At 31.4% G+C, this 25,746-nt stretch overlaps 1 protein-coding gene across 2 annotated transcripts in view; it reads right to left on the reverse strand.

Annotated features, from left to right (window-relative positions):
• Positions 1–6,695: 6,695 nt before the first annotated feature.
• The window catches only part of Miga (mitoguardin), an 85,466-nt gene continuing 66,415 nt past the window's right edge, over positions 6,696–25,746 (reverse strand). For both annotated transcript variants that reach the window (XM_035371364.2, XM_035371359.2), the window contains exon 14: positions 6,696–17,232. In XM_035371364.2, coding sequence (XP_035227255.2) covers positions 17,095–17,232 — 138 coding nt within the window. In that variant the 3' untranslated portion in view covers positions 6,696–17,094. The remainder of the gene's footprint in view (positions 17,233–25,746) is intronic.

Below are 25,746 nucleotides of genomic sequence, written 5' to 3' on the forward strand. Positions count from 1 at the left end.
AAGTTGTTGATGCATGTTCCTTGATCTACTACACCAAGATATTTTACTGTACAAACCTTATGCCACATATGGCATGTTTACAAGCGTTATGCCTCCTGGCATGTACATGATACACATATTCTGCCACCTGGCATGTAAATTGATACATCATACTAGTTTTCTGCCACCTGGCAGATTATGAGGCAATTATATCAATTAGCGGTAATACGCCCGACATTTTTTGCGTGACCGCTTCCTTTACATTCTATAATGCAACTAACTCTTTGTGCGGTCGCCCTCTGGGTACAATCACCGCAATCCCTGAGGAGGCCAAAACATCCCCCCCGATGAATTACATTCATCTTAATACCATCATCAGATATGCAAACAAGTGAATGAAACGTACAGAAACTAAAAACATACAAAAGTCTTCAAAAGTACAAAATTACATATTACACTTACCAATCTTCTACCTTATTGTATTGAAAAGTTAACTATAAGGGTTAAACTAAAACCAATAAATTTATTAGTACAATAAGAAAAAAAAAATAACAAAACATATTCAATATGAACGAAACACTTAAAAGTTAATGTTCTTCAACTGGTAAAAGACACAGTTTGGTAATAGGACGTTTAATGTCGCAGTGCACAGTTAGTCTTACCACTCGGACATTATTGTCTCTTCCAGGAAACACTTCTATTACTCGCCCGAGTTTCCAACGTAGTGAAGGCATATTATCTACTTCAATGAGAACTAAGTCATTTAGACGAATATTTCTGCTAGGATGTCTCCATTTGCTGCGCTGCTGTAGTTGGCACAGGTACTCTACCACCGTTTCCAAAACCCTTGGAACATCTGCTGTGTTAGTTGCCATCTCTGCAATGGAGACACTCGCATTTCGGTTAAATCTTGTTTCGGAACACCTGTTAAAGGAGTCCCTATAATAAAGTGTCCAGGATTCAGAGCTGTTAAATCATTGGGATCATTGGAGACCGGTGTTATTGGTTTCGAATTTAAACATCTTTCAATTTGTGCAATTAGAGTTAGAAACTCTTCATAAGTTAAAATTTGTGTTCCAACACATTTCTTTAGATGCAGCTTCATTGATCTAACAGCTGCCTCCTATATACCACCATGATGTGGAGCAGCTGGCGTGTTGAATATCCATTTTATGTTTTCATTTGCTAACCACCTTTGAAATTCCGAGTTTGACTGGACAGATGAAACTGCTTCCTTGAGGATTTTATTTAAACCTAAAAAATTAGTTTCACAATCACTCCTAATTTTTTGAGGTTTTGCTCTTCTCGAAGCAAATCGTTTTAGAGTAGGTTAGGAATGCTTCACTTGATAAGTCGCTAACAATCTCTAAATGGATAGCCTTTGTAGCTAAACAAACGGAAATACAGACATAACATTTAATTGGTCTTATACCTCTTCCCCTTTTCATTTTCATAGCAAATGGGCCGGCATAATCAACGCCAACCTTTGAAAAGGTTCTACTTGGAATCACTCTACTTGCAAGTAATTCTTCCCTTAACTGAGTGGATGTTGCCGCTCGTACTCTGCAACATTTTATGCATTTTAAAATTTTTCTTTGCACTTTCTGTAGTATTGTGGATAACATTAAATGCAACCCTCCGTGTAAATGTTTTTCGTGATAATTTTGTATTAATAACTTAGTAAAGTGATTATTATTTGGCAATATAATGGGATGTTTACTTTCTCTGGTAATTTCTGCGTTTCTTAATCTACCTCTTAAAATTTCGTTTTCATCTAGAAATGGATTAAGTGAAATGCTTATAGTTTTAATCGGTTGTCCTGTCTTTAAAGCCTTGATTTCTTCTGAAAATTCATTAAGTTGAACTTTTCTTATAATAAATTCTGAAGCCCTCCATAATTCATAGGCGTTAAGAAAACCACATTGCCTTTCACGAGCGGATTTACAGTTGTTCACGAAGCGCAGAACATAAGCCATTATTCCCAGAACTTTGTTTAAATTTCCGCACAGTTCAAGATTTAGTAACGGTTCTGTACATTCCACAAGTGTTTTCAAAGTAACAGATTTTCGTTCTTCACTAACGTTTTGCAAGTCAGCTTCGGTATTCATTTCGGTTATGTGACGTCGAATATCTACTGAAAGCCAAGGTGGCCAAGAAAACCAATCACTATCATTAATTAGAGCTTCAGCATTCACCCCCCTCGTAAGTTTATCAGCAGGGTTGGTCTTCCCACTGCAAAAGTACAAGTTGTTTAAATTTGTTTTCTTCTTGATCTCTAGAACACGATTTCTAACAAATTGTTTCCATTCGTTGGCTGATCCCTTGATCCAGTGAATGCAAATTTGAGAATCAGTTGAGTAAAATATATTTCCATTATCCAACTGCGGAAATATCGATTGCAAATACGAACCTATCTTGTAGAAATTAATGTTTCCAAAAGTTCATGCCTAGGGAGTGTTACCTTTTATAATGGAGCTAAACGGGATTTCGACACTATGAAACTTGTTTTACATTTATTTTTCTTCTCAAATCTAAAATATGCTACAGCACCATAACACTTGGGACAGCCATTAGAAAATATGTGAACTTCTGTAAACTTCCAACACATATCACTGAAGTACTGTCTGGGAATTTCGAAAAACTTTATTTTTTCAACTTCTTTTAACCATTCTGGAAATATGAATTCTGCATCAAAGGGAACATCCTCGTCCCATTGAATACCCTTTTCCCACATAGTTTGCATTAAGAGTTTAATTTGAACAGTAAATGGATTCATAATTCCTAAAATTTTCAAATTATCATTGACATTGTCCCAGATAAGGCATAAAACTTTCAACGGTATCAAAGAGTCTTCAGATGTCTTACGACAGTCAACTTCATTAAGTTTCCATAGTTTATTCAGCTCAGGTGAGTTTAAAAAACCCACCTACGTAAATTCATACTGGCCTCGCTAAGAATGTAAATCATGTCCTTGCTTAAATGTAAGGCTCTTGCTACATTAATCATCTACGTAAAGCTCTTTTAAGATACTGCATGCCTCTTCGTAGGCATCTCCATACTTTTTTAAATACAGTCTTACTGTAGCTGTTAATAAATAAGGTGAGCACTTGACCCCGAAAGGGACTTGATTGTGTTGGAGAACTTCTAAGATGGGATTACTGTGATCGAGATTTCACCTTTCTTCATTTATTCACAGAAATCTTAAAAAATACCTATCTTCTTTAGCTAAGTCTACCTCTAATAATGCAAGATGAATGTCGGCACAAAATGCGATTGAATGTACCCTGAACTTTATGATAATCTTTAGCAAGTCTGGATTTAAATTAGGTCCGCTTTCCAAACAATCATTAAGTGATAATTTTCTTTTATTTTTAGAAGAAGCGTCAATTCGAAGTGATTACCCTCGAGCGGTAATGGAGGTATTATTGTCCAGACTGTGATGTGCCGCTATCACCATACACTGAAGTGACAAAAGTCATGGGATACCTCCTAATATTTTGTCGGTCCTCCCTTTGCCCGCGAAGTGCAGCAACTCGACGTGGCATGGACTCAACAAGTCGTTGGAAGTCCCCTGCAGGAATATTGAGCCATGCTGCCTCTATAGACGTCCATAATTGTGAAAGTGTTGATGGTGCAGGGTTTTGGGCACAAACTGACCTCTCGATGATGTCCCATAAATAATTGATGGGATTCATTTAGGGCGATCCAGGTGGCCAGATCATTCGCTGGAATTGTTCAGAATGTTCTGCTAACCAATCACGAACAATTGTGGCCCGGTGACATGGCGCATTGTCATCCATAAAAATCCTATCGTTGTTTGAGTACGTGAAGTCCATGAATGGCTGTAAGTGATCTCCAAGTAGCTGAAGGTATCCATTTCCAGTCAATGATCGGTTCAATTGCACCAGAGGACCGAGTCCATGCCATGTAAAAACAGCCCAGACCATTATGGAACGACCACCAGCTTGAACAGTGCCTTGTTGACAACTTGGGTCCATGGCTTCGTGGGATCTGCGCTGCACTCGAACCCTACCATCAGCTCTTACCAACTGAAATCGTGATTCATCTGACCAAGCCACGGTTTTCCATTCGTTTAGGGACCAACCGATATGCTCACGAGCCCACGAGAGTCGCTGCAGGCGATGTCGTGCTGTCAGTAAAGGCACTCGAGTCGGTCTTGTGCTGGCATAGCCCAAGGAAGACAAATTTCGGCGCACTGTCCTGGCGGACACGTCCCACATTGATTTCTGCGGTTATTTGACGCAGTGTTGCTTGTCTGTGAACACTGACAACTCTACGCAGACGTCGCTAGTCTCGGTCGTTAAGTGCAGGTGGTCGGCCACTGCGCTGTCCGTGGTGGGATGTTATGCTTGAAATTAGATACTCTCGGCACACTCTTGACACTGTGGATCTCGGAATGTTGAATTCCCTAACGATATCCGAAATGTAATGACCCATGCGTCTAGCTCCAACTACCATTCCGCGTTCAAAGTCTGTTAATTCTCGTCGTGCGGCCATAATCACGTCAAAGCCTCTTCACATGAATAACTTGAACACAAATGAAAGCCCTGCCAAAGCACTTCGCATTTATACATTTTCTACGCGATACTACTGCCATTTGTATATTTGCATATTGCTATCCCATAACTTTTGTCACTTCAGTGTATTTCAGACTGTACCATACTGTCAATGACATTTATACATCGTAAAATGTATTTACTTGATTTTTACTTTAGCTCTTATTATCTAGACTACAGTTCTGCATTACTTTTGGCCAGGTTCTGTTCTGTTTTTTTTTTTTTTTTTTTTTTTTTTTTTTTGTGGGGGGGGGGCTGCTTCATTGAAGCCGGAGTTAACTTGGGTAAACATGAACCATAATAATTATCTTGTTTTTCCCTCGAAAATTTTTTTTATTTGCCTTACAAAGCTATATCTAGTGATATCTGTACAGAAAAAATTGGTATAAAATAAATCAGGGATTTTCGTAATAATTTTTAATATAAATTCGGTCATTAAGTGGTTAATATATGAAACTTACTTATCTCTCAAATGCTAGATATTTAATATAATGAAAATAAAAAAGGTTAAATACCATAAATTGATATGTAAAAATACAATGGACAACATCTGTTTTTTATAATAATGAATAGGAAAACATGATTAGAAAAAAGTCTTTAAATTAGTAATTACACTAACATATATATAAACTCTACAACACATATAATAATAATAATACAATATACATAAATTCAAAGACATATAACATTATAAAACAACATTAAACAATGTCAAAGCTCTAAAAAGTTTGCTAAGAAGACTAAAAAAATTGCTTCAGTTCAACAAATACAAGCATTTTACATTTAAAAGAAACATATGTTTGCATTTTAAGAAGTAAAATAAGTAAATCAATACTTTCTAAAAACACAATTTTGAATGCTACAAATGCATCATAAATAAGTTTATTTATATACATAAACTACTCAAAGATTACAATGTATATATATACAGAACATATGTATGTAAAAAGTTTTATGTATATATGCAAAACATATGTAAGTATGAATGACATAAAGTTTTATGTATATATGCAGAACTTGGTTTACATACTTTCAGTACATACTTATTCCCCTCTTGCATTTCTTATAAAACATAAATAAAAAAAGAAGCTGGAATTTCAAAGACTATTTTCTAACAGGGATAGTTTCAATATTTCTGCTATAGAATGCAAATTGTGGTGACAAGGAGCAATTGCATTAATCACTGACTAAGAATATTGAAAGAAGTGACAAATATAAACTAAGGCATGAGCAAACTGATAGGTATGGCTCATTTTAATTAGTATTCTTACTCTTTTATGCATTCAACAAACATTTTCTATTTTTTCACTTTGTTAGTTTTAAAATTCTAAGCATTTCTGTACTTATGATCCAAATGTTTTGAGTTCATACCAGATGCACAAGAAGACAGTATTAAACTTGCATCACTATTGGTTACAAAAAGTGGCAGAATTTGCAGAAGAAATATGAACTCCTAAAGAGTCATCATAAAACCTATGAAGAGGTTGAACGATTTCTAAAAAAGGTACAGAAGAAAATGAAGCTTTGTTGTTGTTGCAAAATGTTGTTAAATTACAGTGTCAAATTACAGTGTCAAAAATTACAGTGTCATTTAGAACAATAACTGCAAAATAAAATGCTTTTTACCCATACAGTAAAAATGACGTAAAATTTTCGGCAGCAAGACCCCCACCTGTAAAACAGTTTAAATAAATGAAAGCAACTGTTATTATATGCCATAATATAAGCTCACTATCAGAAAAGAAGAAAATCAGACAAAAACAAATTTTCTTCTCTTTTTTAAAACATTAAATATTTTATTTTAATGCATAGTTTCATAAAACAGAAATATTTTTTCAAGAACTTTGCATTATTATTATCTTAAAATACCATCCAAGGTGCTTATATTCTTTCTCATTACATTTTTACTTTAAATTATGCAGTTTTGTGTAATAAAGGGTAAACTTATGGCTATATATCTTACATAAATTCAGCTTTACATGCAGATCAAATTTTCAGTTTTGACTTGTCAGCATACATCCTAACAGTTACAGATCAAGTTAAATTTATAGACATATTTCTATTTCACATTTATTTTTGGTCATATCACATAATTTAATTGCAGTAGAAAGTAATAAATACTACATTGAAAAAGCTTAATTTTATAGAGAATGCCTTCAAAGAAGAGGAATTTATTTAAACTTTATTGGGTAATTCTGTATAATCCTTAATTTACTGGAATCACATTTATGCAAATTTAGCGTTACACAACATTCACCAGGATTACAAGTGCATATTAAGCAAAAATTAGCAATACACATAATTCATTAAATTATGTTTACAGCTATCCTGCCAGAGAAAATATACAAAAATCATAAAAATCAACAGATAATAAAATTATATCTCTACAGGTTTTCCACTTACAGAAAAATAATTTTATGACTATATTTACAGTAGTAAAGCTTTTAACCCTTTTCGGCACAGTGTGTGTGTGGTCTGGACACACCTAAAAATTTCCTTCTGTATGCGCAGAAAAATAGAATGAAAAAGGATTTATAGGTTACTCTGAACCTTCTTTATTTATAGTAGATGGCAGCTCAACACAAACCAGTCCATATATTTTAGCCATGTTTAGTTTTTTAAGACCCTCATTTTTCAAAGAAATCTTCCAGATTTTTTTTTAGGGTATGAAAGCTCTATTCAATCAGTGTGCCACTTTGGGCACACCCACAGAATTAAAACGATAAGTGCTATCTTCACAAAATTTTACTTGTGTACTCCTCTAGGCCTAATTAGACTGCCTACCTTTTTTTTTTTTAAATCAAAACTCTGACTTTAAAAGGTAGCATGCCAGAAAGGGTTAAAACTGCACTTTACACGTTTCATGATACTTTGTATAGTATTATAACACCACTTGAAAAATAAATAATAGTAGTTAGAGTAGTGCACATGTTTTTATAGCTTTGGCTGCCAGTGAAACACTAAAACAAAAATTTGGCACCAATTTGAATGTAATGGTAACAAATAACACAAACTTATGTATTTAATTACTTCCCAAAACAGAAATATAACCCCCCTTTTTTCATTATGTTTAATTGAGGAAAAAAAAGGGGGAAATTTAATAAAAAAAAGAAAGAATAGGGAAGAACAGTAAATATATATATATATAATAAAGAAAAGGGGGATACCAGTCATTAAAGGGCCTTTATAAGATATTTTATATATATATATGACATAATAAAAGCAAGGAAAGGAAAAGACGAAACACTGTCGATGCGTACTTAGATCCATATTGAAGACATCTGATTGTGCAGTATGCTAATATATATTGACTTGGTAATATCTAAAGAACTTGGCAGTTTTAATTCCATTTTTATTTTACAACTGACGTTTGTGGCCACAATCACGGCACTCTAGTCGTACCTTTTTACAGAACATTTACATTTTTGATATTATTGCAATAGCAAGCAAGACAGCAAAGTTACATTCTAGCAGAGTAGAGAGCAAAGCTGAAGTGCGTAGTTATACAAGCACACGAAGAGAAAAAGTTTTGGTTTACAATGGTCGTTTCAGTTCCCAAATATTGTATCATTAGAGCTACGCAGGCCATAGAATGATCTAGAAATGATGCAATCCAGAGAAATTATTGTGATTTTTAAAACAGCGAGGGAGAATTTAAAGTTTTTACCGTTAGTTTAAATTATAATTTTGATTCACATATTTTTTTTATCTTACATATAACAATTTCCACAAAAGTTCTAAAGCGGTTTTTGGAAATTTTAATCATAGACATACTTTCAAACAACAAAAAACAAACAAACAAATTCACGTTTTGGTATTTTTAAATGTAAAAAAATAAAGTTTGTAAAAATTACAAAATCTACCTTAAAACACCCTCCCAGTCCCTATAATTATATTTAGGAAATTTTATTTTCATTATAAAAAATAAAATATAAAAAGCAAGACTCTCACAAGACACAAATTGAATAAGATACTTTAAGCTTCAGATCATATTCAAGAGCCATACACAAACTGAAATGTTTTTATTCCTATGTAACTAAAAATAAAATTCTAGTTTAGGAGAAAGTTTTTTTTATGTTAATACATTGAATGATGTGCATTTTTTAAGCAGGTTGTCATGAAAAATATTGATCAATGTAATTTCTTTTCAAAATAGAAAGAAATCGTACTTACAGAATCTTATAAACTTTATATTCTAGAAAATACCGAAAGGCCTTTATTGCAGCACAGCCAATTATTTGTCGAAAGTCTTTTAGCATACCAATTGTAACAAAATTATAAATTAATGAATACCATATATTAGTTATAGGGCATTTTATGTTAATTAACCAATTATTATGATTTAAATCTTTACTATAACTTTCTCTGTCCACAGTCCTTACTAGAATGCAAATTAGATACTTATGTATTTAAGCTGATGATCTGAATGTTTAGGTGAAACTTCTGGCAGCCTCATCTTGCAGTTAAATAGTAATGCCAGCCATGCCAAGGCTTTAGCAACTTGTTAGCTGCTATTTAGAATGCATGCTGTTAAATATGTTCAGCCAGCTTGAGAAGTTTAATAGTTACATATAATTTCAGATTATGTTACCTAGATTTGAAATTTAAATTTCAGTTAATTTAAAATCCCTCAAGTAGTGGAAATTCACTTGTTGCTTAAGCCGTGCTTTCTGTTTATTTAAGACTTAAATAAAAAGGTTATTTTAACCTTCTTTAGACTTTGTGATTTGTTTCAGACTAAGCAATAACTCACTTCCAATCTATTAGAGTTTATAGATATAAGCTTCTAGATAGAGCTGAATCCCACACAGTTAACTGGAAAAGAATATCACAGAACGGCACTGAAAAGGGAGAGAAAAAAATTAAACTTGACCCATTTTAATTTATTCATTAATCAAGAACATCATGACATGATGAAAATAATGTCAAAGATCTCAAATTTTGAAATCAAATATCTCCATCAATTTTGCTGCATGGTTGAACTTTTATGTGTTTTGATTTTTATAATCCATACAAAATGCCCCTGAATATAACTATAGTGAATAACAAAGGAACTGAACAGAGGATTAACTTTTGCAATTTTTAAGAACTTTTTTTTTTTTTTTTTTAAATTTAAAAATGCTTAAACATGAATATAAATGAAAAAAATCTTGTTAATATCCAAAATGCAGTGTTATTAGACACTCGTTGATCACTATGTATCTTTGAGATATAATTGAAAGAATGTCCAGCTAGCAGTTAGGAGGTCTCAAGTTCGAAACAAGGCAAAAACATCATTGATTTTTCTTGTTTCCTGCTCTGAAAAAAAATTTAGTAACTTTATACCTTTATTTTATTGAAAACTATCAAATGATGCATTTTGGTCCAAAGAATAATTATATTACTGGTTTACAAAACTGGTATAGTTGCATTGAGTGGCAGAATTTAGAGGCAGTAAAATTTTTGAAATAAAGGAGGCACCAGGTGGCATAATTTAGAAACTGCAGGATTGCACTGGGCGGCAAAATGCCAAGAGTCATCCCTGCTACTTTTAGATATAACTACATAACAAATTATTGTGCATTGAAGCAAATGTTACAAAACAGAATTAGCAGATAATAGTTATAAACCTACAAAACACACATGAAAAATGCATTACTGAGTATTAAGATTTACGGCAAATACATAGGTCACTACGGAATTTTTGAGATACGGGCAGACAATAAATGACAGAAATAAAAAAAAAAAAAAAAAAAAAAAAAATAACAGTTACATCTGAAGTTATGAATTATTTTGTTCCAGCAGATGATTATTTATTGGCTAGCTGCAAGTAGTTTAGCATAGAATATATTTTAGGCAGAAGGAAAAATGAAGTTGATGCAAGAACATTGTTGCACTATGATTTTAAAGTGAGATTAAATCAAGAAGAATGCATTCAATGTCTGCAAATCACATTTGGAAATGAAGATCGATTTTGTGCTACTGTATTCAGATGGTTTACAGAATTCATAGAGGATGCAATTCTCTCCAGCATGAAGAACATATATGAACACTTTTATCAGCAGTGATCCCTGATAATGTATCTGCCACACAGAAAATGGTAATCAATGATAATCACTGCACTTACCAAATGATACAGATGGAATTTAACATTGGATCCACAGCCATGCAGACAATTATTCATGAAGAATTGCATATGAAAAACTAGTTTATCGTTTGGTTTCCGATAGCTTAAACTAAGCGCCAAAAACAGGAGCGTGTGAGAATCAATAAAGAAACACTTAAATTATTTAAAGATGGTGGCCACCACATTATTTCTAAAATTGTAAGTGGTGATAAAATGTACATACCATTTTTTTTTTTTACATTTCAACATGTCAAGGAAGTAAAGTATGGGTCTTCAAAGACAATCCCATGCACCTAATGGTGAAAAGAAAATGTGTTAAAAAATAATGTATGCCATTTTCTTCAGAAGTACAGGACTGGCCAAAGCGGTCAAGCTGGAAGGATAGATGACAGTAACAGCTTACTGGTAAGTGTCTTTCAGAAATTCTTTAAGAAGTCAATGTCAGATGACTCATGCTCTATAATGACAATACATCTTCTCATTGAGCAAGATGACATTGAGACTTTAGTCAGTGCACTTTTACATTCTATTTTACAATATACTTAGACACTGGTTTCATATACTTTTGCTCTTAATCTGCCAGCCCCTAAAACAATATTATGCAACCATGAATACATTCAATTATATATTTGTTGAAATATGGTGTTGCAAAGATTCCAAGATTTTAGTTATTTGAAATTCAAGTTTATATCTTTTACTTTACCAGATACCGATTTTAATAATTTTTTTGCAATTTACAAAAAATAAATGCACTCAATTACAGAATTTTACACTAAGAATAACCACTTTATTTAAGAGTACATTTATATATAGCAGCTTTTTTTTACAGTTGAAAATTAACAAGAGAAGACCTGATTGACTAAAAAACATCTACAATCCATGATAAATTTCTAGTAATTGTTCCACAAGGTTAGAAACTTTATCAGAACAGAAATGCCATTAAATGTCAAGTTGTAGCAAGAAATAAAGAAGTTTACAATTATTTAAATATAAATATACATATTTTTGCTTACGCATTGAAGAAAAATTTAATAAATAAGAGAAAGAGACTAGGTTGCTATTATTTACTCTCAAATTCTGTACTACTAAGAAAATTTTCTTTGAAACTATGAAGGTTTTCATAATTTGTTTATTTTTAGTTTAAATTAATGAAATATTTCAGAATTATTTGTAATAAACATCATTCTGAACATTTAATATTTAGTTGTATTAAATTTTATATTTTCAATACATTTGAATTACAAAGTGTAAACAACAAAAATGTCTTGCAGGTACCAAACTTTAAATTTCAGATAGAAAATAAATATAAATTTGATTTTCCCCCCTTTGCAATATTATTATTATTGTTTATGTATATTTTGATAAATATTCAGTAAACAAAATTTAATATTACTTAAAACAATTTTATTTCACCGGAAAAAAGTTTTTGTTTAAAAAAAATAACTGAAAAAAAATCTGGCCTGTCAGCTATTTTTAGATGATGTATTCAGGCCACATGCAGTTTGAGTTTGAGGCCACTGATACACACATTAAAAACTGTAGCAGAAATTATCTGCTTACATCAGTAGATGCAAAAACAGTACAGAAAACAAAGCAGAGAAAAATTACAGCAGAGAAATTGTAGAATGCAATTGAATATTGAAGATATGCTTAAATATGCATCATTTGCAGCTAATATTAACAATGATGATATTTAATGCTTATTTCAGCAGATAAATTGTGAAATGATTATTTAGGCAGAGAATATACTTAAAAGTGAGCAACATATCTAAAGAATGATCAGGCAAATAAATATTTTAGCATTTATAATTAATATTTATAAACTTTCTTGCATTTGTAAAGCTGTTTTGCAAAATATGAGTCAAATAACTATCTCCATGCACCAAAATAATTAGAAATAAAAACAGGTATAGTATAACCGAGAATCAACAGCACTCTTACTGCCATCATTATTACTTTGAATTCAGCAATATCATACTACTTATTCAAGAGATTACGTTAGAAAGGGCATTTTTATGAGCTGAAAAAGATAATGGGCAACAAAAATCCTCCACACTTTCTTCTCATCATGACACTGATATTATAGTTTCAAATAGACCAAATTCTTGACTAAATGACAAAGTTATAATTTTTTCATTGAACATCATTATAAGAACTGATCAAAGAAAATGGCACTAGAAAAAGTGTCATTTGCTGTCTGTAGATAGTGGTATGAAGCATTTTTGGCACTTTTATGCATATGAACTTGTATGACATACTGGAAGCACAGAATTCGCTGCCTAAATTTTATGCACTGAAATATAAAAAGAAATTTATTTCTTTGAAGCATAGCAAGAATTCAGAATATGGAAAGACCATAGATATATTACAAGCGCTTCTACCAACGATTAAAAAAAAATAAAAAACACCAAAATTATTAAAAAAATATTTATAAATGATAGAAATAATTAAAAAAGTGTTTAAGCATACTGCTCAATCTGATTTATCTAAAAGCTGTCTAATAAGTATAGAGCAAAGGCAGTTTGCAACTCCAGAAAATGCATAATAAGCAGATAATTTCTAAATTACACAAAAGATTTTACAGTACAAATTTTAAAATATAAATAAGCCTTTTCTAGAATTTGTGCTTCCATTTTATGTTCAAATATATTACAAAGATTATTCATGAATTATTAATAAGTGCTCAACATCCGCTGAATAATGTTCTTGAACACTAGTGGTAGTTAGGATTAAAGATTTTATACCACATAATTTTCATATGTAGAAAAATAATAATAAAAATAAAATTAAATTAAAAAAATTTTTTTTCATACATATATGTAAGATTTGGAAAAAAAGAAAAAAGCACATGAATCGAGCTTATAATTTTAATTCCCCTTTGGTCTTCAAAATTGCTATAAGGTTAATTATTATTTTATTTAAAAATCATAACTAATTATAATGATTCAGACTTTTACTATCATTTCTCCTTTCTGTTTTCTCACCAGAATGCAAATTTGGTTACAGAGCATTTAAGTTGAGTTTGGATTGTAAAACACAGCATGTTTTTGCCTCTCAAGGAGACATTACCACTAGGTTTTGATAGTTCTAATAAGAGTATAATTTCTCTGCTTTGCATTATTGCTGCTGACATTTAAATGCTACAAAAGTTGAAAAGTTCTGAGCCCACTTTGGGTTAAATCAAATGTGTAGTCCTTGACTAATCGACCTAGTTTTAAATTTGAATTTGTTTGTTACTTTAAAATTCATTGATATAAGTGGTGGCTGTTTTGTTAAGCACAAGTCGTGCATTTAAATTCCGGTTTTATAAAAAGGCTGTTTTAAACGATTTCAAGATTCTGTAGATTTTTTTTTTTTTTTCAAATGAAGCGATAAGTTATTCCAAGTCTGCTAGGAATTTGATTCCAGTTTATGCTACTAAAGGAAATCAAACTCTATACAATAACTGCTCTTAACATATCTCTTTGAACTGAATCATTTCTAAATTAATCCACATCATAATATTTTATATAATCCTGCTAATGCAGACACATTGTGACAGCTAATCACAATGATTCGATGCAAACAATAACCTTCTAATTTCTCTCTTAAACTTTCTTTTGAATACATCAGACATTTTCCTCCTGTTTGCTTGAACCCATGTAACACATCGCAGCTCACGTCTCTCTTCATCCACTGGATTTGTTACAAAATGTAGAAAACTTATAGAATGTGATGAAGAATGGGTGCAGACTGCCTTCATAATTTGTGAATTGGAATATGCTTCTAAAGTGTTATTTTGTCCAGAAATAAATTATGTCAAATTGCCATGAAGGATATATCAGAAGTAACTACACAGTTATGCATCTAAAAAAACCACCACTACAACCATCAGCTATGACTTAAGTATTTGCATCTTGTGTCACATCATAAATTATTACATACATATATTTACACTACTACATGACCACCTTCCTTCTTGCAAGACATCTCTTGAAGTTTCTGAGAATTGCACTTTATAGTTTTTTTTTTCAAGCATTGTATAGCGAGCAGACCGAAATATTACAGGATAATCTCTCTTCTGCTTCATACAATAGCCCCATATAATTTTTATTACAATTAGTGTAAAATATTAAACTAATTTTCTCAGCTTTTTCCCTTCAAAAAATTATGTCCGCTTATTGTTATAACTTATAATTTTCAAGATTTAAGTTTTTCAGAATTAATTAACATATAATTTTAGACCGCTTAAGTCACCTTTGTATAAGGAAGATTATGATAAATCTCCGAGACTTAGAACTATCCCCAGTCATAATGTTAACATGCCATCCTTTATCTATATTTATCCAGTTCCAAAAAAAAAAAAATTAATCGAATTTAAGTTAGCTGGATGGAAATTTAAGATAGCTGGATGGTAAACATGTGTGGAAAAATACTTTTTTTCTATTTATCTACAGTAACATACACACATGGTACACTAGTTACCACACATGGTCACACTAGTTGTTTGTTTTAAATTTGGAAGCCACAGCATAATTTGAAAATTTCAGAGAATTATGTTTAGAAAAGTTGAACTATGAATCAAAACTGCAGATGGCTACATCACAGTATCCAACACAGAATGTTAAAAGCAATAAAAAGTATTCAAACCAGTTCTCTTATTCTTCAAATAATTGATATGAAATATGAAACATTTAAAAGAAAGTCTAATGACACTTGACAAAATTAAGAAGTATACACAGATACTGTAGATAAATTGCCAAAGTTCATAAAATTTTTTTCTTCAGAATCCTGTATTTATTTTAAAATTTAAGCATAACAATATATATATATATATATACATTTCTATTTCTTTCATGGATATTTGACACACAAGTATGAAATGAAATATTACTTAAAATACAAGCACACAATTAAAATCTCTGGAGGAATTGAACTTATCCAAGTAAATTGTTCAGTGTACTGCACCCCACATGCCTGCTTGTTTTCTACGAGGGTGTACAGCCAAAAGTGCTTAACGGCTGCTGATTTACAGAACTACTTCATGCTATCAGCAAGAAGAAAACAATGACGTTCAATAAGAAGAATTAGCATCTGTTATTGAAGAATTAAAAGGCAACACAGTTAAAATAAGTTAAAAATCAAATAAAATCTTATAGGTTGATTATTTTACCTATGTTTGAACATACTTTTAGCATGTCAATCTAGAAATTTTATTTTGCTTTTAGCACTTTGTTCAGAAATTTTAAGGATTAATGGGAACATGGAAATAATTTAACTTCATAATTATTAGTTAAGAAAGATTCATAACTACATAACAGATAAATTATTTGAAATTTTTCACTGACTTAAATTTCAGCATTTCCCAGTAGAAATGAGAGTTTGACAAATAATTTCTAATGTAACATACAAAGAATACAAATCAGTTAATTTTAATAACAAAAATATTCTGAATTAAAAAAAAAGAGCTTAAACCAGCAATATATGAAACAAAATACTTTATGGAATATTTAACTATTCCACATGAAAAACCTTTTTTTAAAAAAAGGAAAGCTTAGTGTTTATATTATTTAAGATGTCAGCAATGTCTTCTTTCACAACAATATAGAAACTCATTGTGATATGACATGCAAACAATCATTCTGTACTAAGGTATGCAATAAAAGGCATTAGGAACATTTTTTACTATTTATAATAGCTATGCATAATGGTGTATATACTTACAAAAATGGTCATTTAATATACTATAAATCACTTGGAATGGAAACATAAATTATATCAAACAAAGACATTTAAAAAAATAAATGAAGATATAAAGTATTAAGAAATGCATATTGCTTTTAAATCAGTCATTTGATTAAGTGCTGTCAAATTTTAATGCATGGCTATAATTTCTAGAAATGGTAATTTGTCATGTTTACAGTAAATTAAAAGTTTTATTCCTCATAGAATGACAACATTCACTAAGCCAAATGGATGATAAAATGTTCTGGTAGCATTAACATAACATAATAAACATGATTCAAAAGCTAAAGATTACATAATAGACACTTCTCATGCCAAAACTCAAGTGAAAAAATTTTATTATTTATTATTACTATTGTATTGCTGTATGTAACATAACAGTAAACTTTTTAAAAACTGTTTTCAGATCTAAACTATCACACTACTTCTATATCAAACTGAATCTAAATTTAATTAACTTTACAACACACAGTTTTAAAATTTACAAAAATTATTACATACATCATACAATTATTCACTATAGGAAACCATTAATAAACTCACTTTCAATGCTTAGCTCAATTTCCTTCAATTCATAATAAACTGAATATGAATCAATAAAAGTGATGAAAAGCAGTTATGTTCCATTTGTTTTTTCATTTACAAATAGAAAAAAATAATAAAATAAACATTATCACATCAATCTTAACAATAAAATCTTTCATTCATTTACATATAGAGCCTCTCTATTGTTCTGTCAAATCTTAAATTGGCTAGCTGCATAATATCAGACGCAAGCTCTTCAACCTTTGTATAGCGAACTTTGTTAAAATTGAAAACGTCATACATAAAACCCATTACTTCTTCCTGTACAAAAATGAAGAAAGAGGAAAAAAAAAAGATTGGTGTTAACAGGATATGAAAAATTAAACAAACTGATTAGCATAAAAGCAGTACAGTACATGCAGACTGGTACACGTAGTATAAAAATATAAAATAAACTTTTAAAACATAACATAAAAACAAAATAAATTTTAAATCCAATAAAAAATTACATCTATGATAAGTAACCTCTATTAATCCTCAGTGCTATGAAATTCCCCACATAAATATGGCTTTCCAGTTCACTACACACAATAAATTCTGCCACCTCCTTGCTAAAAATGAATTTGAGTTGAATGTTGGTTTAATTTATTTAATTATGGCAAAGCACTTGAGAGCTATCTGCCTAAGGGAAGGAAGGTGAAGAACTTCCTACGGGAAACTGCTCCGTATCCATGCATGGGGAAAACCATAAAAACAGCTTTGTAGTCTACCCATTGGGTCTATACTGAAACAAAAGTCAAGAAACAAAGAGTGAGGGTCCATTTGGAATTGTAATCAAGAAAATGCTACTTATTCCTGGCATTCTGAGAAACTTCAGGTTTCAAGAGCCAAACCCTTAATGATTGGTAAAATCTAACACATATTCCTAACTTTTTTCTGTAATAATCCTAAATAATATCCCCTCTCCAAATTTTAAACCAATATTACAAATATATAACACGAACATAATTTAGAGGTTACTGAAAATAAACAACTCAGATATCCAGAAACTTGATACAAAACACAGAGGGCAAAATATATTAAACCAGTACCATATGTTAGAGGCTATTGAAGTTTCTGGATTGGGCTTTTGAGTCCAAAGCAAAGCAGAAGCACAATCTCCTTCAAAAATAGATCAATAGAGCAGCAGATGCAGAGTTTTTCAAAGCATTTCCAGAACCAAATGATTGGAATTTCTTTTCAGTGTGATTTGCATTACATTTTTTCAGTTTCTCTGCATTTGAAAATTAATGAATTTTATCATCAGCAAGTCAGTAAAATAGACGAAAATCACAGGTGCTAAAATCAGGTGAGTAAGTGCACATGACCAGACAACAATTTTTGTTTGGTGAGAAAATAATAAATGAGAAGAAGTTTCTATTATACAAACAGTAACATAACTAAAACTCTCGGACCCCTATGCAAAGAAAAAAAAAAAAAAAAAACTGTCCCTGAAAAATATTTATTGTGCTTAAAAAAAATCAAGTATTCCAGGACCCAATGCTTTGATGATGATTTTTTTAAATTAGATCTGAAGTAATTGTTAAAAAATAAAAGCATATTCTTAGGGAAACAATTGAAAGATATGTAACATGAAGAAAAATAAAAAGGAAAATATTTTCCCTTGACCAATTATGAAATGCAAATTTACTTTAGTCTAGGTGTAACATTTGACATCAGATTTTTGAACATTAATATTTGACCATCCAGATAAAGTAAATTTGTTTATGACATGTGATCTCTTATTTGAAACATAACCATCTTGTGTGCCTTCCTTTTTCCAAAAGGGTTCATTTTTGGAGCAAAGAACATAGGATGCCTGATGCGAATATCCAAGCAGTATAGCATTCTGAAATGTCATCCTTCCATAAATCTGGCTTTTCAATGCTTTCCACCATCTTAACAAAATAATACTAATGACATCATGCACAAGCAGTTTTTTTTTCTTTTTTTTGAATATAAAGATAAACATAGCAGTTACCTTCCCTTACATACACATAGGTTCAAACAACTAATCATGCTGGAACATCATTTGTCATTGTCATAGGTGACCACACAAAGGGTAGAAGATTACATGATATTTGCTCTGTACTTGCTGTGTATTGTGCTCTTTCTTACACTTTTAAGCAATGCCAGAGAAAGTTTAGAATATACACTGACTCATACTAAAACTATATACAGTACAAAGTCTTTAACCTGGACGTCCATAATCCGGACCTCAAAGCTATAAACTTTCTGCGCATAATACGTTTACGCGCGTCTAATGCATAACGGACGGTATAAGCTATGCTAAAATTATCTAATTATCTATTTCAGTTAATGTTGCAAATTGCATTGTTCCTTAATCTTCGAATTGGATCCGGCTTATTATTTTTTGCAGACTGTTAGCGCAATTTTATAAAAAGTAAGCTTGAACTTTCAATTATGTCAAAAAGAGTTTCCAATTCTGGAGTGGCCAAAAGATCTACAAAGCGAAAGCATGTTTCAATGTCCATCAAACAAAAAGTGGAATTGCTTCAAAAAATGGATAAAGGCATATCCTTTGTTTCTCTAACCATTCCGAAATCTGTTTATCAATTTCACGCTGCTTTGCGCGGGAGCGGTGGAACGTTGCTGCGTGCAATGAACTGGAAGTTGATCTGTCAGCACTATCCTTATCTTCAGGGCAGATGTTTCTATTTTATTCGGTTTATAATTCCTTACTAAATGTAGTATTTCATCTCGATGTACTCCGTCTTCGATATGATTTAAATCAAATTCCTCATCATTATAAATATCACGAATACATATAATAGTTTCCTGGTTGCAATTTTCTAATTTTGACTATGCGCAATGCATGTTTTATGCATGCGGATGTTGAAAGAAATGTTTAATAAAGTAAACAAATAAATATTAAGCTTTTTTTTTGTAAATTTTGATACCCTTTAGATCATAATTGCTCTTTACTTCATAAATTACGGTTTCATATTTTTAATTTTATAATTTCTGCATGCCATCTTACCAGATTTAAATTGATGATCTATAATTCGGAAAAACCCCTAATTCGGAATCGCTGAAGTCCTGACGAGTCTGGATTAAAGACTTTGTATTGTACTTTCTTTCTGAATGTTCTGAATCCAGTAATAGTTGACATCCTAGGTCCAAATCTAAATTTAAGGAGTCATGAGTACCAGATTCCGTACTGCTGGGTTCTCAGATATATCAGGACTAGTGCAAGATTTACTTATAAGCTACACAAGATATAGGTCAGGGCCCCCACTTTCTTGAGGGGCCTCTCCCAAAAATTGATATAGAGTATGAATATGGTATTAAAACAAAGTATAACAGACTTATAAAGGGCCCCATATCTCAAATAGCTTAGGGCCTTTTCAAGTCTAAATCCAGCTTTGATCAGGATAAAAGGAAATGAGCTGCAAACATCACAGCGAGATGTGTTGTTGAACTGTCAAGTTGTTTCCCGAAGAAATGGCAGTGACACAGAATGGTGCAGCTTGCCAACAAAATGAGATGCTTAAAACCTATAGTGCAATAATTAGAAGCTAATAGAAAAAGGAAAGACAAAAATTTCTTAAAATGCTTACTAAAAGACAGGAATGCAAAACTGTGTTCATATTACAATCCTCCTACATTTGTACATCCCATTTTAATACAGTACTCTTAAGCTATGACTTATCTCTTGATTACTTAGAAAAGAGGTCAGTTTAAATTAATTTCAGTATTTAAGAGAAACTGGTCAGTACAGTCAAAAGTCTTTAATCTGGACGTCCATAATCTGGAATCATCTATAATCCGGACACCAAAGCTACAAACTTTCTGCGCATGTGTAAACACATAATGCATTTATGCATGCGCATAATACCTTTACGCATGCACGTTTAATGTATAACGGACGGTATAAGCTAAGCTCAAATTATCTAATTATCTATTTCAGTTAATGTTGCAGATGGAGTTGTTCCTTAATCTTCTAATTGGAACCGGCTTATTATTTTTTGCAGACTGTTAGAGCAATTTTATAAAAGTAAGCTTGAACTTTCGATTATGTCAAAAGAGAATTTCCGATTCTGGAGCTGCCAAAGGATCTACAAAGCAAAAGCATGTTTCGATGTCCATCAAACAAAAAGTAGAATTGCTGCACAAAATGGATAAAGGCATATCCTTTGATTCTCTAATCATTCCAAAATCTGTTTCTCAATCTCACGCTGCTCTGCAGGTAAGGGAACGCTGCGGCATGCAATGAACTGGAAATTGATCTGTCAGCACTATCCTCATCTTCAGGGCAGACGTTTTCATTTTATTCGGCTTATAATTCCTTACTAAATGTAGTATTTCATCATGATGTACTCCGTCTTTGATATGATTTAAATCAAATTCCTCGTCATTATAAATATCACAAATACATATCAAATAGTTTTCTGGTTGCAATTTTCTAATTTCGACTATGCGTAATGTATGCTTTAGGCATGAGCGCGTTGAAAGAAATGTTTAATAAAGTAAACAAATAAATATTAAGCTTTTTTTTGTAAATTTTGATACCCTTTAGATCATAATTCCTCTTTACTTCATAAATTACGGTTTTATATTTTAAATTTTATAATTTCTGCATGCCATCTTACCAGATTTAAACTGATGTTCTATAATCCGGCAAAACCGATAATCCGGAATCGCTGAAGTCCCGACGAATCCGGATTAAAGACTTTTGGCTGTATTACTTAATCTGAAGTGATCTTAAAGCAGGTTAATGTATTTTAATATGTTAAATGTATTTAGATTTTACTTGGTTTTATGTTTAAATTTAACTTGCAGATTTTATTCATTTATTTGTCATATCATAAACCAGTATAAATCAGGTCATTAGCCATTATATGACCATATATCATATAATGGTAAAGGTTATTAACCATTATATGACCATATATCATATAATGGTAAAGGTTATTAACCATTATATGACCTTTACTTGGCTTTAAAAATTTGTTCTGGTTTATATTTTGTCATAACATTCATAAGCTGCCACAGGATGATTTTTTAGACGTTTTTATAATTTTATCCTAACATTAAATAATATCGAGTTAACTGACCATATGTTTGGAGCACCATAACCTTTTAGACCACTGTTTATTAATTTTTTAGATATGCGGAACCCTCTTTAAAGTCCATTTTTATTGTTAAACCCTTGGCTTGCTTCAATAGTATGGTTTTAATGCAACACTTTCTAAATGGATTTGAACAAAAACTACAATTATTTGAAATAATATTCATTTGCTTCAAAAAGTAATTTCAAAGTTAACCCAATTCTTAAATTAATGCATTCAAACACTTTTAAATTTTAATTTTAATGAGTTGTACTGCATTTTATTAATGCAGATAGTATACTTAATATTTAGCTTTATGAATAAAACTTGAATTCTCATGCTATATTTAGCATCAAATCTCTTGCTGTTGTTATTTAGCACATTTTAGGCTTAGCAACTAAACACGCCGAATTATTTTTTCATTTCAAAATTTTTGTTACCTTTAAAAATTAACTCCTCATTTTTTAGTCCAAAGGGGCTTTGTCCCCCGAAGGACTATTGTTTTTGTTTTGCGATTTTGCGTCGAATAACTCTGAATGTCCGTTTCACTTTTCAAACTGTTGCCACCAAATATTAGCGACCTGTATTATATTTGAAGAAATTAAATAATGAAGAATCTGCATAAATGTATGTATGTTTTTTGCATTGTGATAAAACAACAGTACCTAGAGCCATCAAATTTTGAATTACGTAGTCCTACTGTGAATATGGGCATCTGCAAGCCCGAATTTGAAATTTGCCTTATTATCGATTTCATATTTTTTAAAGCTTTAAAAAAATTTTTGATTAACAAACTCTAGGATTTCAAAGTGAGCAATTGCAATGTTGTACAGAAAAAAGATTTTTATCTCCAGCATGCGAGACTGTGTATGGGAAATTCTAAAGATATGCTCAATTTAAAATTATGCTGTGTTATTGCTCTTGAACTGAATTTTACGGTTTAAGTGCAAAGAACATGATATTTAATAAATAAAGGTAACACAAAATGTTAAAAAAAAAGCCTCTTTGGACGTAATTTTAAAATCTGAAACCTTTCAGACTTTCTTTCTTTCTTTCTTTTCTTTTTTCTTTTATATTTTTTAGATCAAATTTTCATTTATAATTTTTTTATACGGTGGATTGCTTTTGTTTTACATGTTTATGTTTCTTGGACTTAAACCACTTAAATTAAAAATAACAATTATTATTAGATTTTTAAGCTTTTTTGCTTGTTTATGATTTTGATTCATAATTTAAAAAAGAAACAATTAACCCAACCTGTATGGCTTCAAAATTTTCATATATTTTTATTTTTTTCTTGTATTGGATTTCTTGTACAGTACAAAGTCCGAAATCCGGACGTCCATTATCAGGAATGATCTAAAATCCGGACCTCAAAACCACCAACAAAGTTTTTCTCATAGGCTTTACACATGCACATTTGATTCCCCACTCAGTACAAAATAAAACAGACGGAGAGTCCCGATTTTTAATTTCACTTCTACACTAAATAAAATACCTTGTTATTGAAGAAATAATCATTTTAGCATAAATTCGTACAATCAATAATTTGGCTCCATTGCTGCATATTTGCTTGGCACACATCTCAAACTGAAACACTGCACACGGCTACATCGCCAATCTGACGCCAACCTGGAGAATCATTATTTATTATACTTTCCTTTCCTCACTGCATGTTTATCAAAACATGACACAACTTCAGTAATGACTCATGTAGCGATGCCTAAACAATTTTTTTATATTAGTAATTGAATAATAAAGGAGTATAGTAATCTTTTATGTTGACATAACGCTTGGCGATGATTATGGATTTAAGTTAAATGTGCTAAAAAATGTTGAGGAAAAATTTCTTTCCATATGCTAAAAATAGATTTTGTTGATGATACTCATGGACCCAAAGATTACATTTAGGGCTATTTGAATTAAGAATAATTGATTTGTTTTTCCAGCCAGAACCAGCGCTAGGGCTTGTATGGCCACACCAGGTCGCAGAATTTAGGACCCACAGAGACTAGATCAGGAGGTAAGATATCTAGCGCCGGCCCTGAAAACATTTTAAGTATATGTATGAATTTATTTATTCAGAACTCTGATAAGCCTTAAGCATGTGCAAGAAATAGACATAAGAATAATAAATAACTAAACTAATAGAATTCATGCTTAATTGTCTCGGTGCACGATAGAAGCGAGATAAAATTTAACGGAACAACTTGTCATTAGTCGCCAAGCTCATGATGCATAGCCAAATATGTATAGTGAAGGCAGCTAAATTTGACGATGATAGCCGCTAATTTTAAAGGTTTTCGGATATCGCAAAACAAAAGTTAAATTTTCCAATTAACGAATTTTGTAAAGAAATTTGGAGAAGCAGTAATAAACGAAGATGATATAAAAGAATATATTTTTCACTGTGATGACAATATTTCTCAATCATCAATCAAATTAACGAATGGGGAAATCTGTAGTATGGTTCTAGATCCAGAAATACTGCTACCGATAGTGAAGAAAGTGACAGAGAAGTTACTGAAAATGATAAAATTTCGATTGACAGGTTATTCGGAATTCTCAAAACAGCAGTTACAGGCCTTCAACAATGTAACTACACAAGAGATTATGTCTGTCTACAGAATTAAAGATAAAGTATTAGCACAAAAAACAAAGCAACTTAAACAAGTTACACTGAAAGAAATGTTTAATAAGGTAAACAAATAAATATTAAGCTTTTTTTTGTAAATTTTGATACCCTTTAGATAATAAATACTACATTTTTCATTAATCGTGAATTCATATTTTTATTTTTATTATTTCTTCATGCCATCTTACTAGATTTAAACTGATCTAATACCTGGAAAAATCCCAAATCCGGAATCGCTGAAGTCCCGACGAGTCCGGATTTCGTACTTTGTACTGAATTTATATGTTTTATTTTTTTAACTTGCTCTACTCAAAATTATATTTTTAGCTTTTTAAGTTTGTTTGTTTATGTTTTTGATGCTATAATTTTACAATTTTTTTACACCTCTTACTTTGGCCTGCAGTTGGACTGACAAATGCGCATTATTTTGATTGTTTTTCTGAGTTTAAGTATTAAATTTTAATTTGTGGCTTTGTTGGTTCAGAAACAAGCTGATTTATTTACTTCTTTTGTTGCACCAAACCTTGGATGATAATGCAGTAAAAGATGTAAATTTCTTTTTTCATTTTTGGTTTTGGCATGTTTCATCCCCTTTTATGCAGTTTGCCACCATACTTTTGCTCCCCCCTTCCCAGATGGTTTATTCCAAACTGAATATGGGATGGATTATAAATGTAATACTCATTTTAATTTATTTTGCTTTACATACATATGTATACCGAATTTGGCAGTACATAAGACGCACTTAAAAAAAAAAAGAGAGAGGCATGAAAAATGCAGGGCATCTAATACATCGATACTGCATCTTATATATCGATACTCAGTTATGGCAAAAGATGCCAGACGAATATGGAGAAAAAAATTATTGAATTTTATCAATTCGTCATTAATGCACGAAAATAAGAAAATTTTGAACTTGCACAAATAGGAAACATGGACAAGGTTCCTTTGACTTTTGATGTGCCCTCAAACAAAACTGTAGATTCCAAAGATACAAAAAGTGTTACTGTTACAACTTCAGGGCACGAAAAAACTCACTACACGCTTGTTTATCCTGCTCTGCTGATGTGACAAAATTGCCCCCACTAT

The sequence above is a fragment of the Stegodyphus dumicola genome, chromosome 1 (assembly GCF_044657685.1).
Source record: "Stegodyphus dumicola isolate Sdum_Otavi_A_Nest chromosome 1, ASM4465768v1".
Classification (NCBI taxonomy): Eukaryota; Metazoa; Arthropoda; class Arachnida; order Araneae; family Eresidae; genus Stegodyphus; species Stegodyphus dumicola.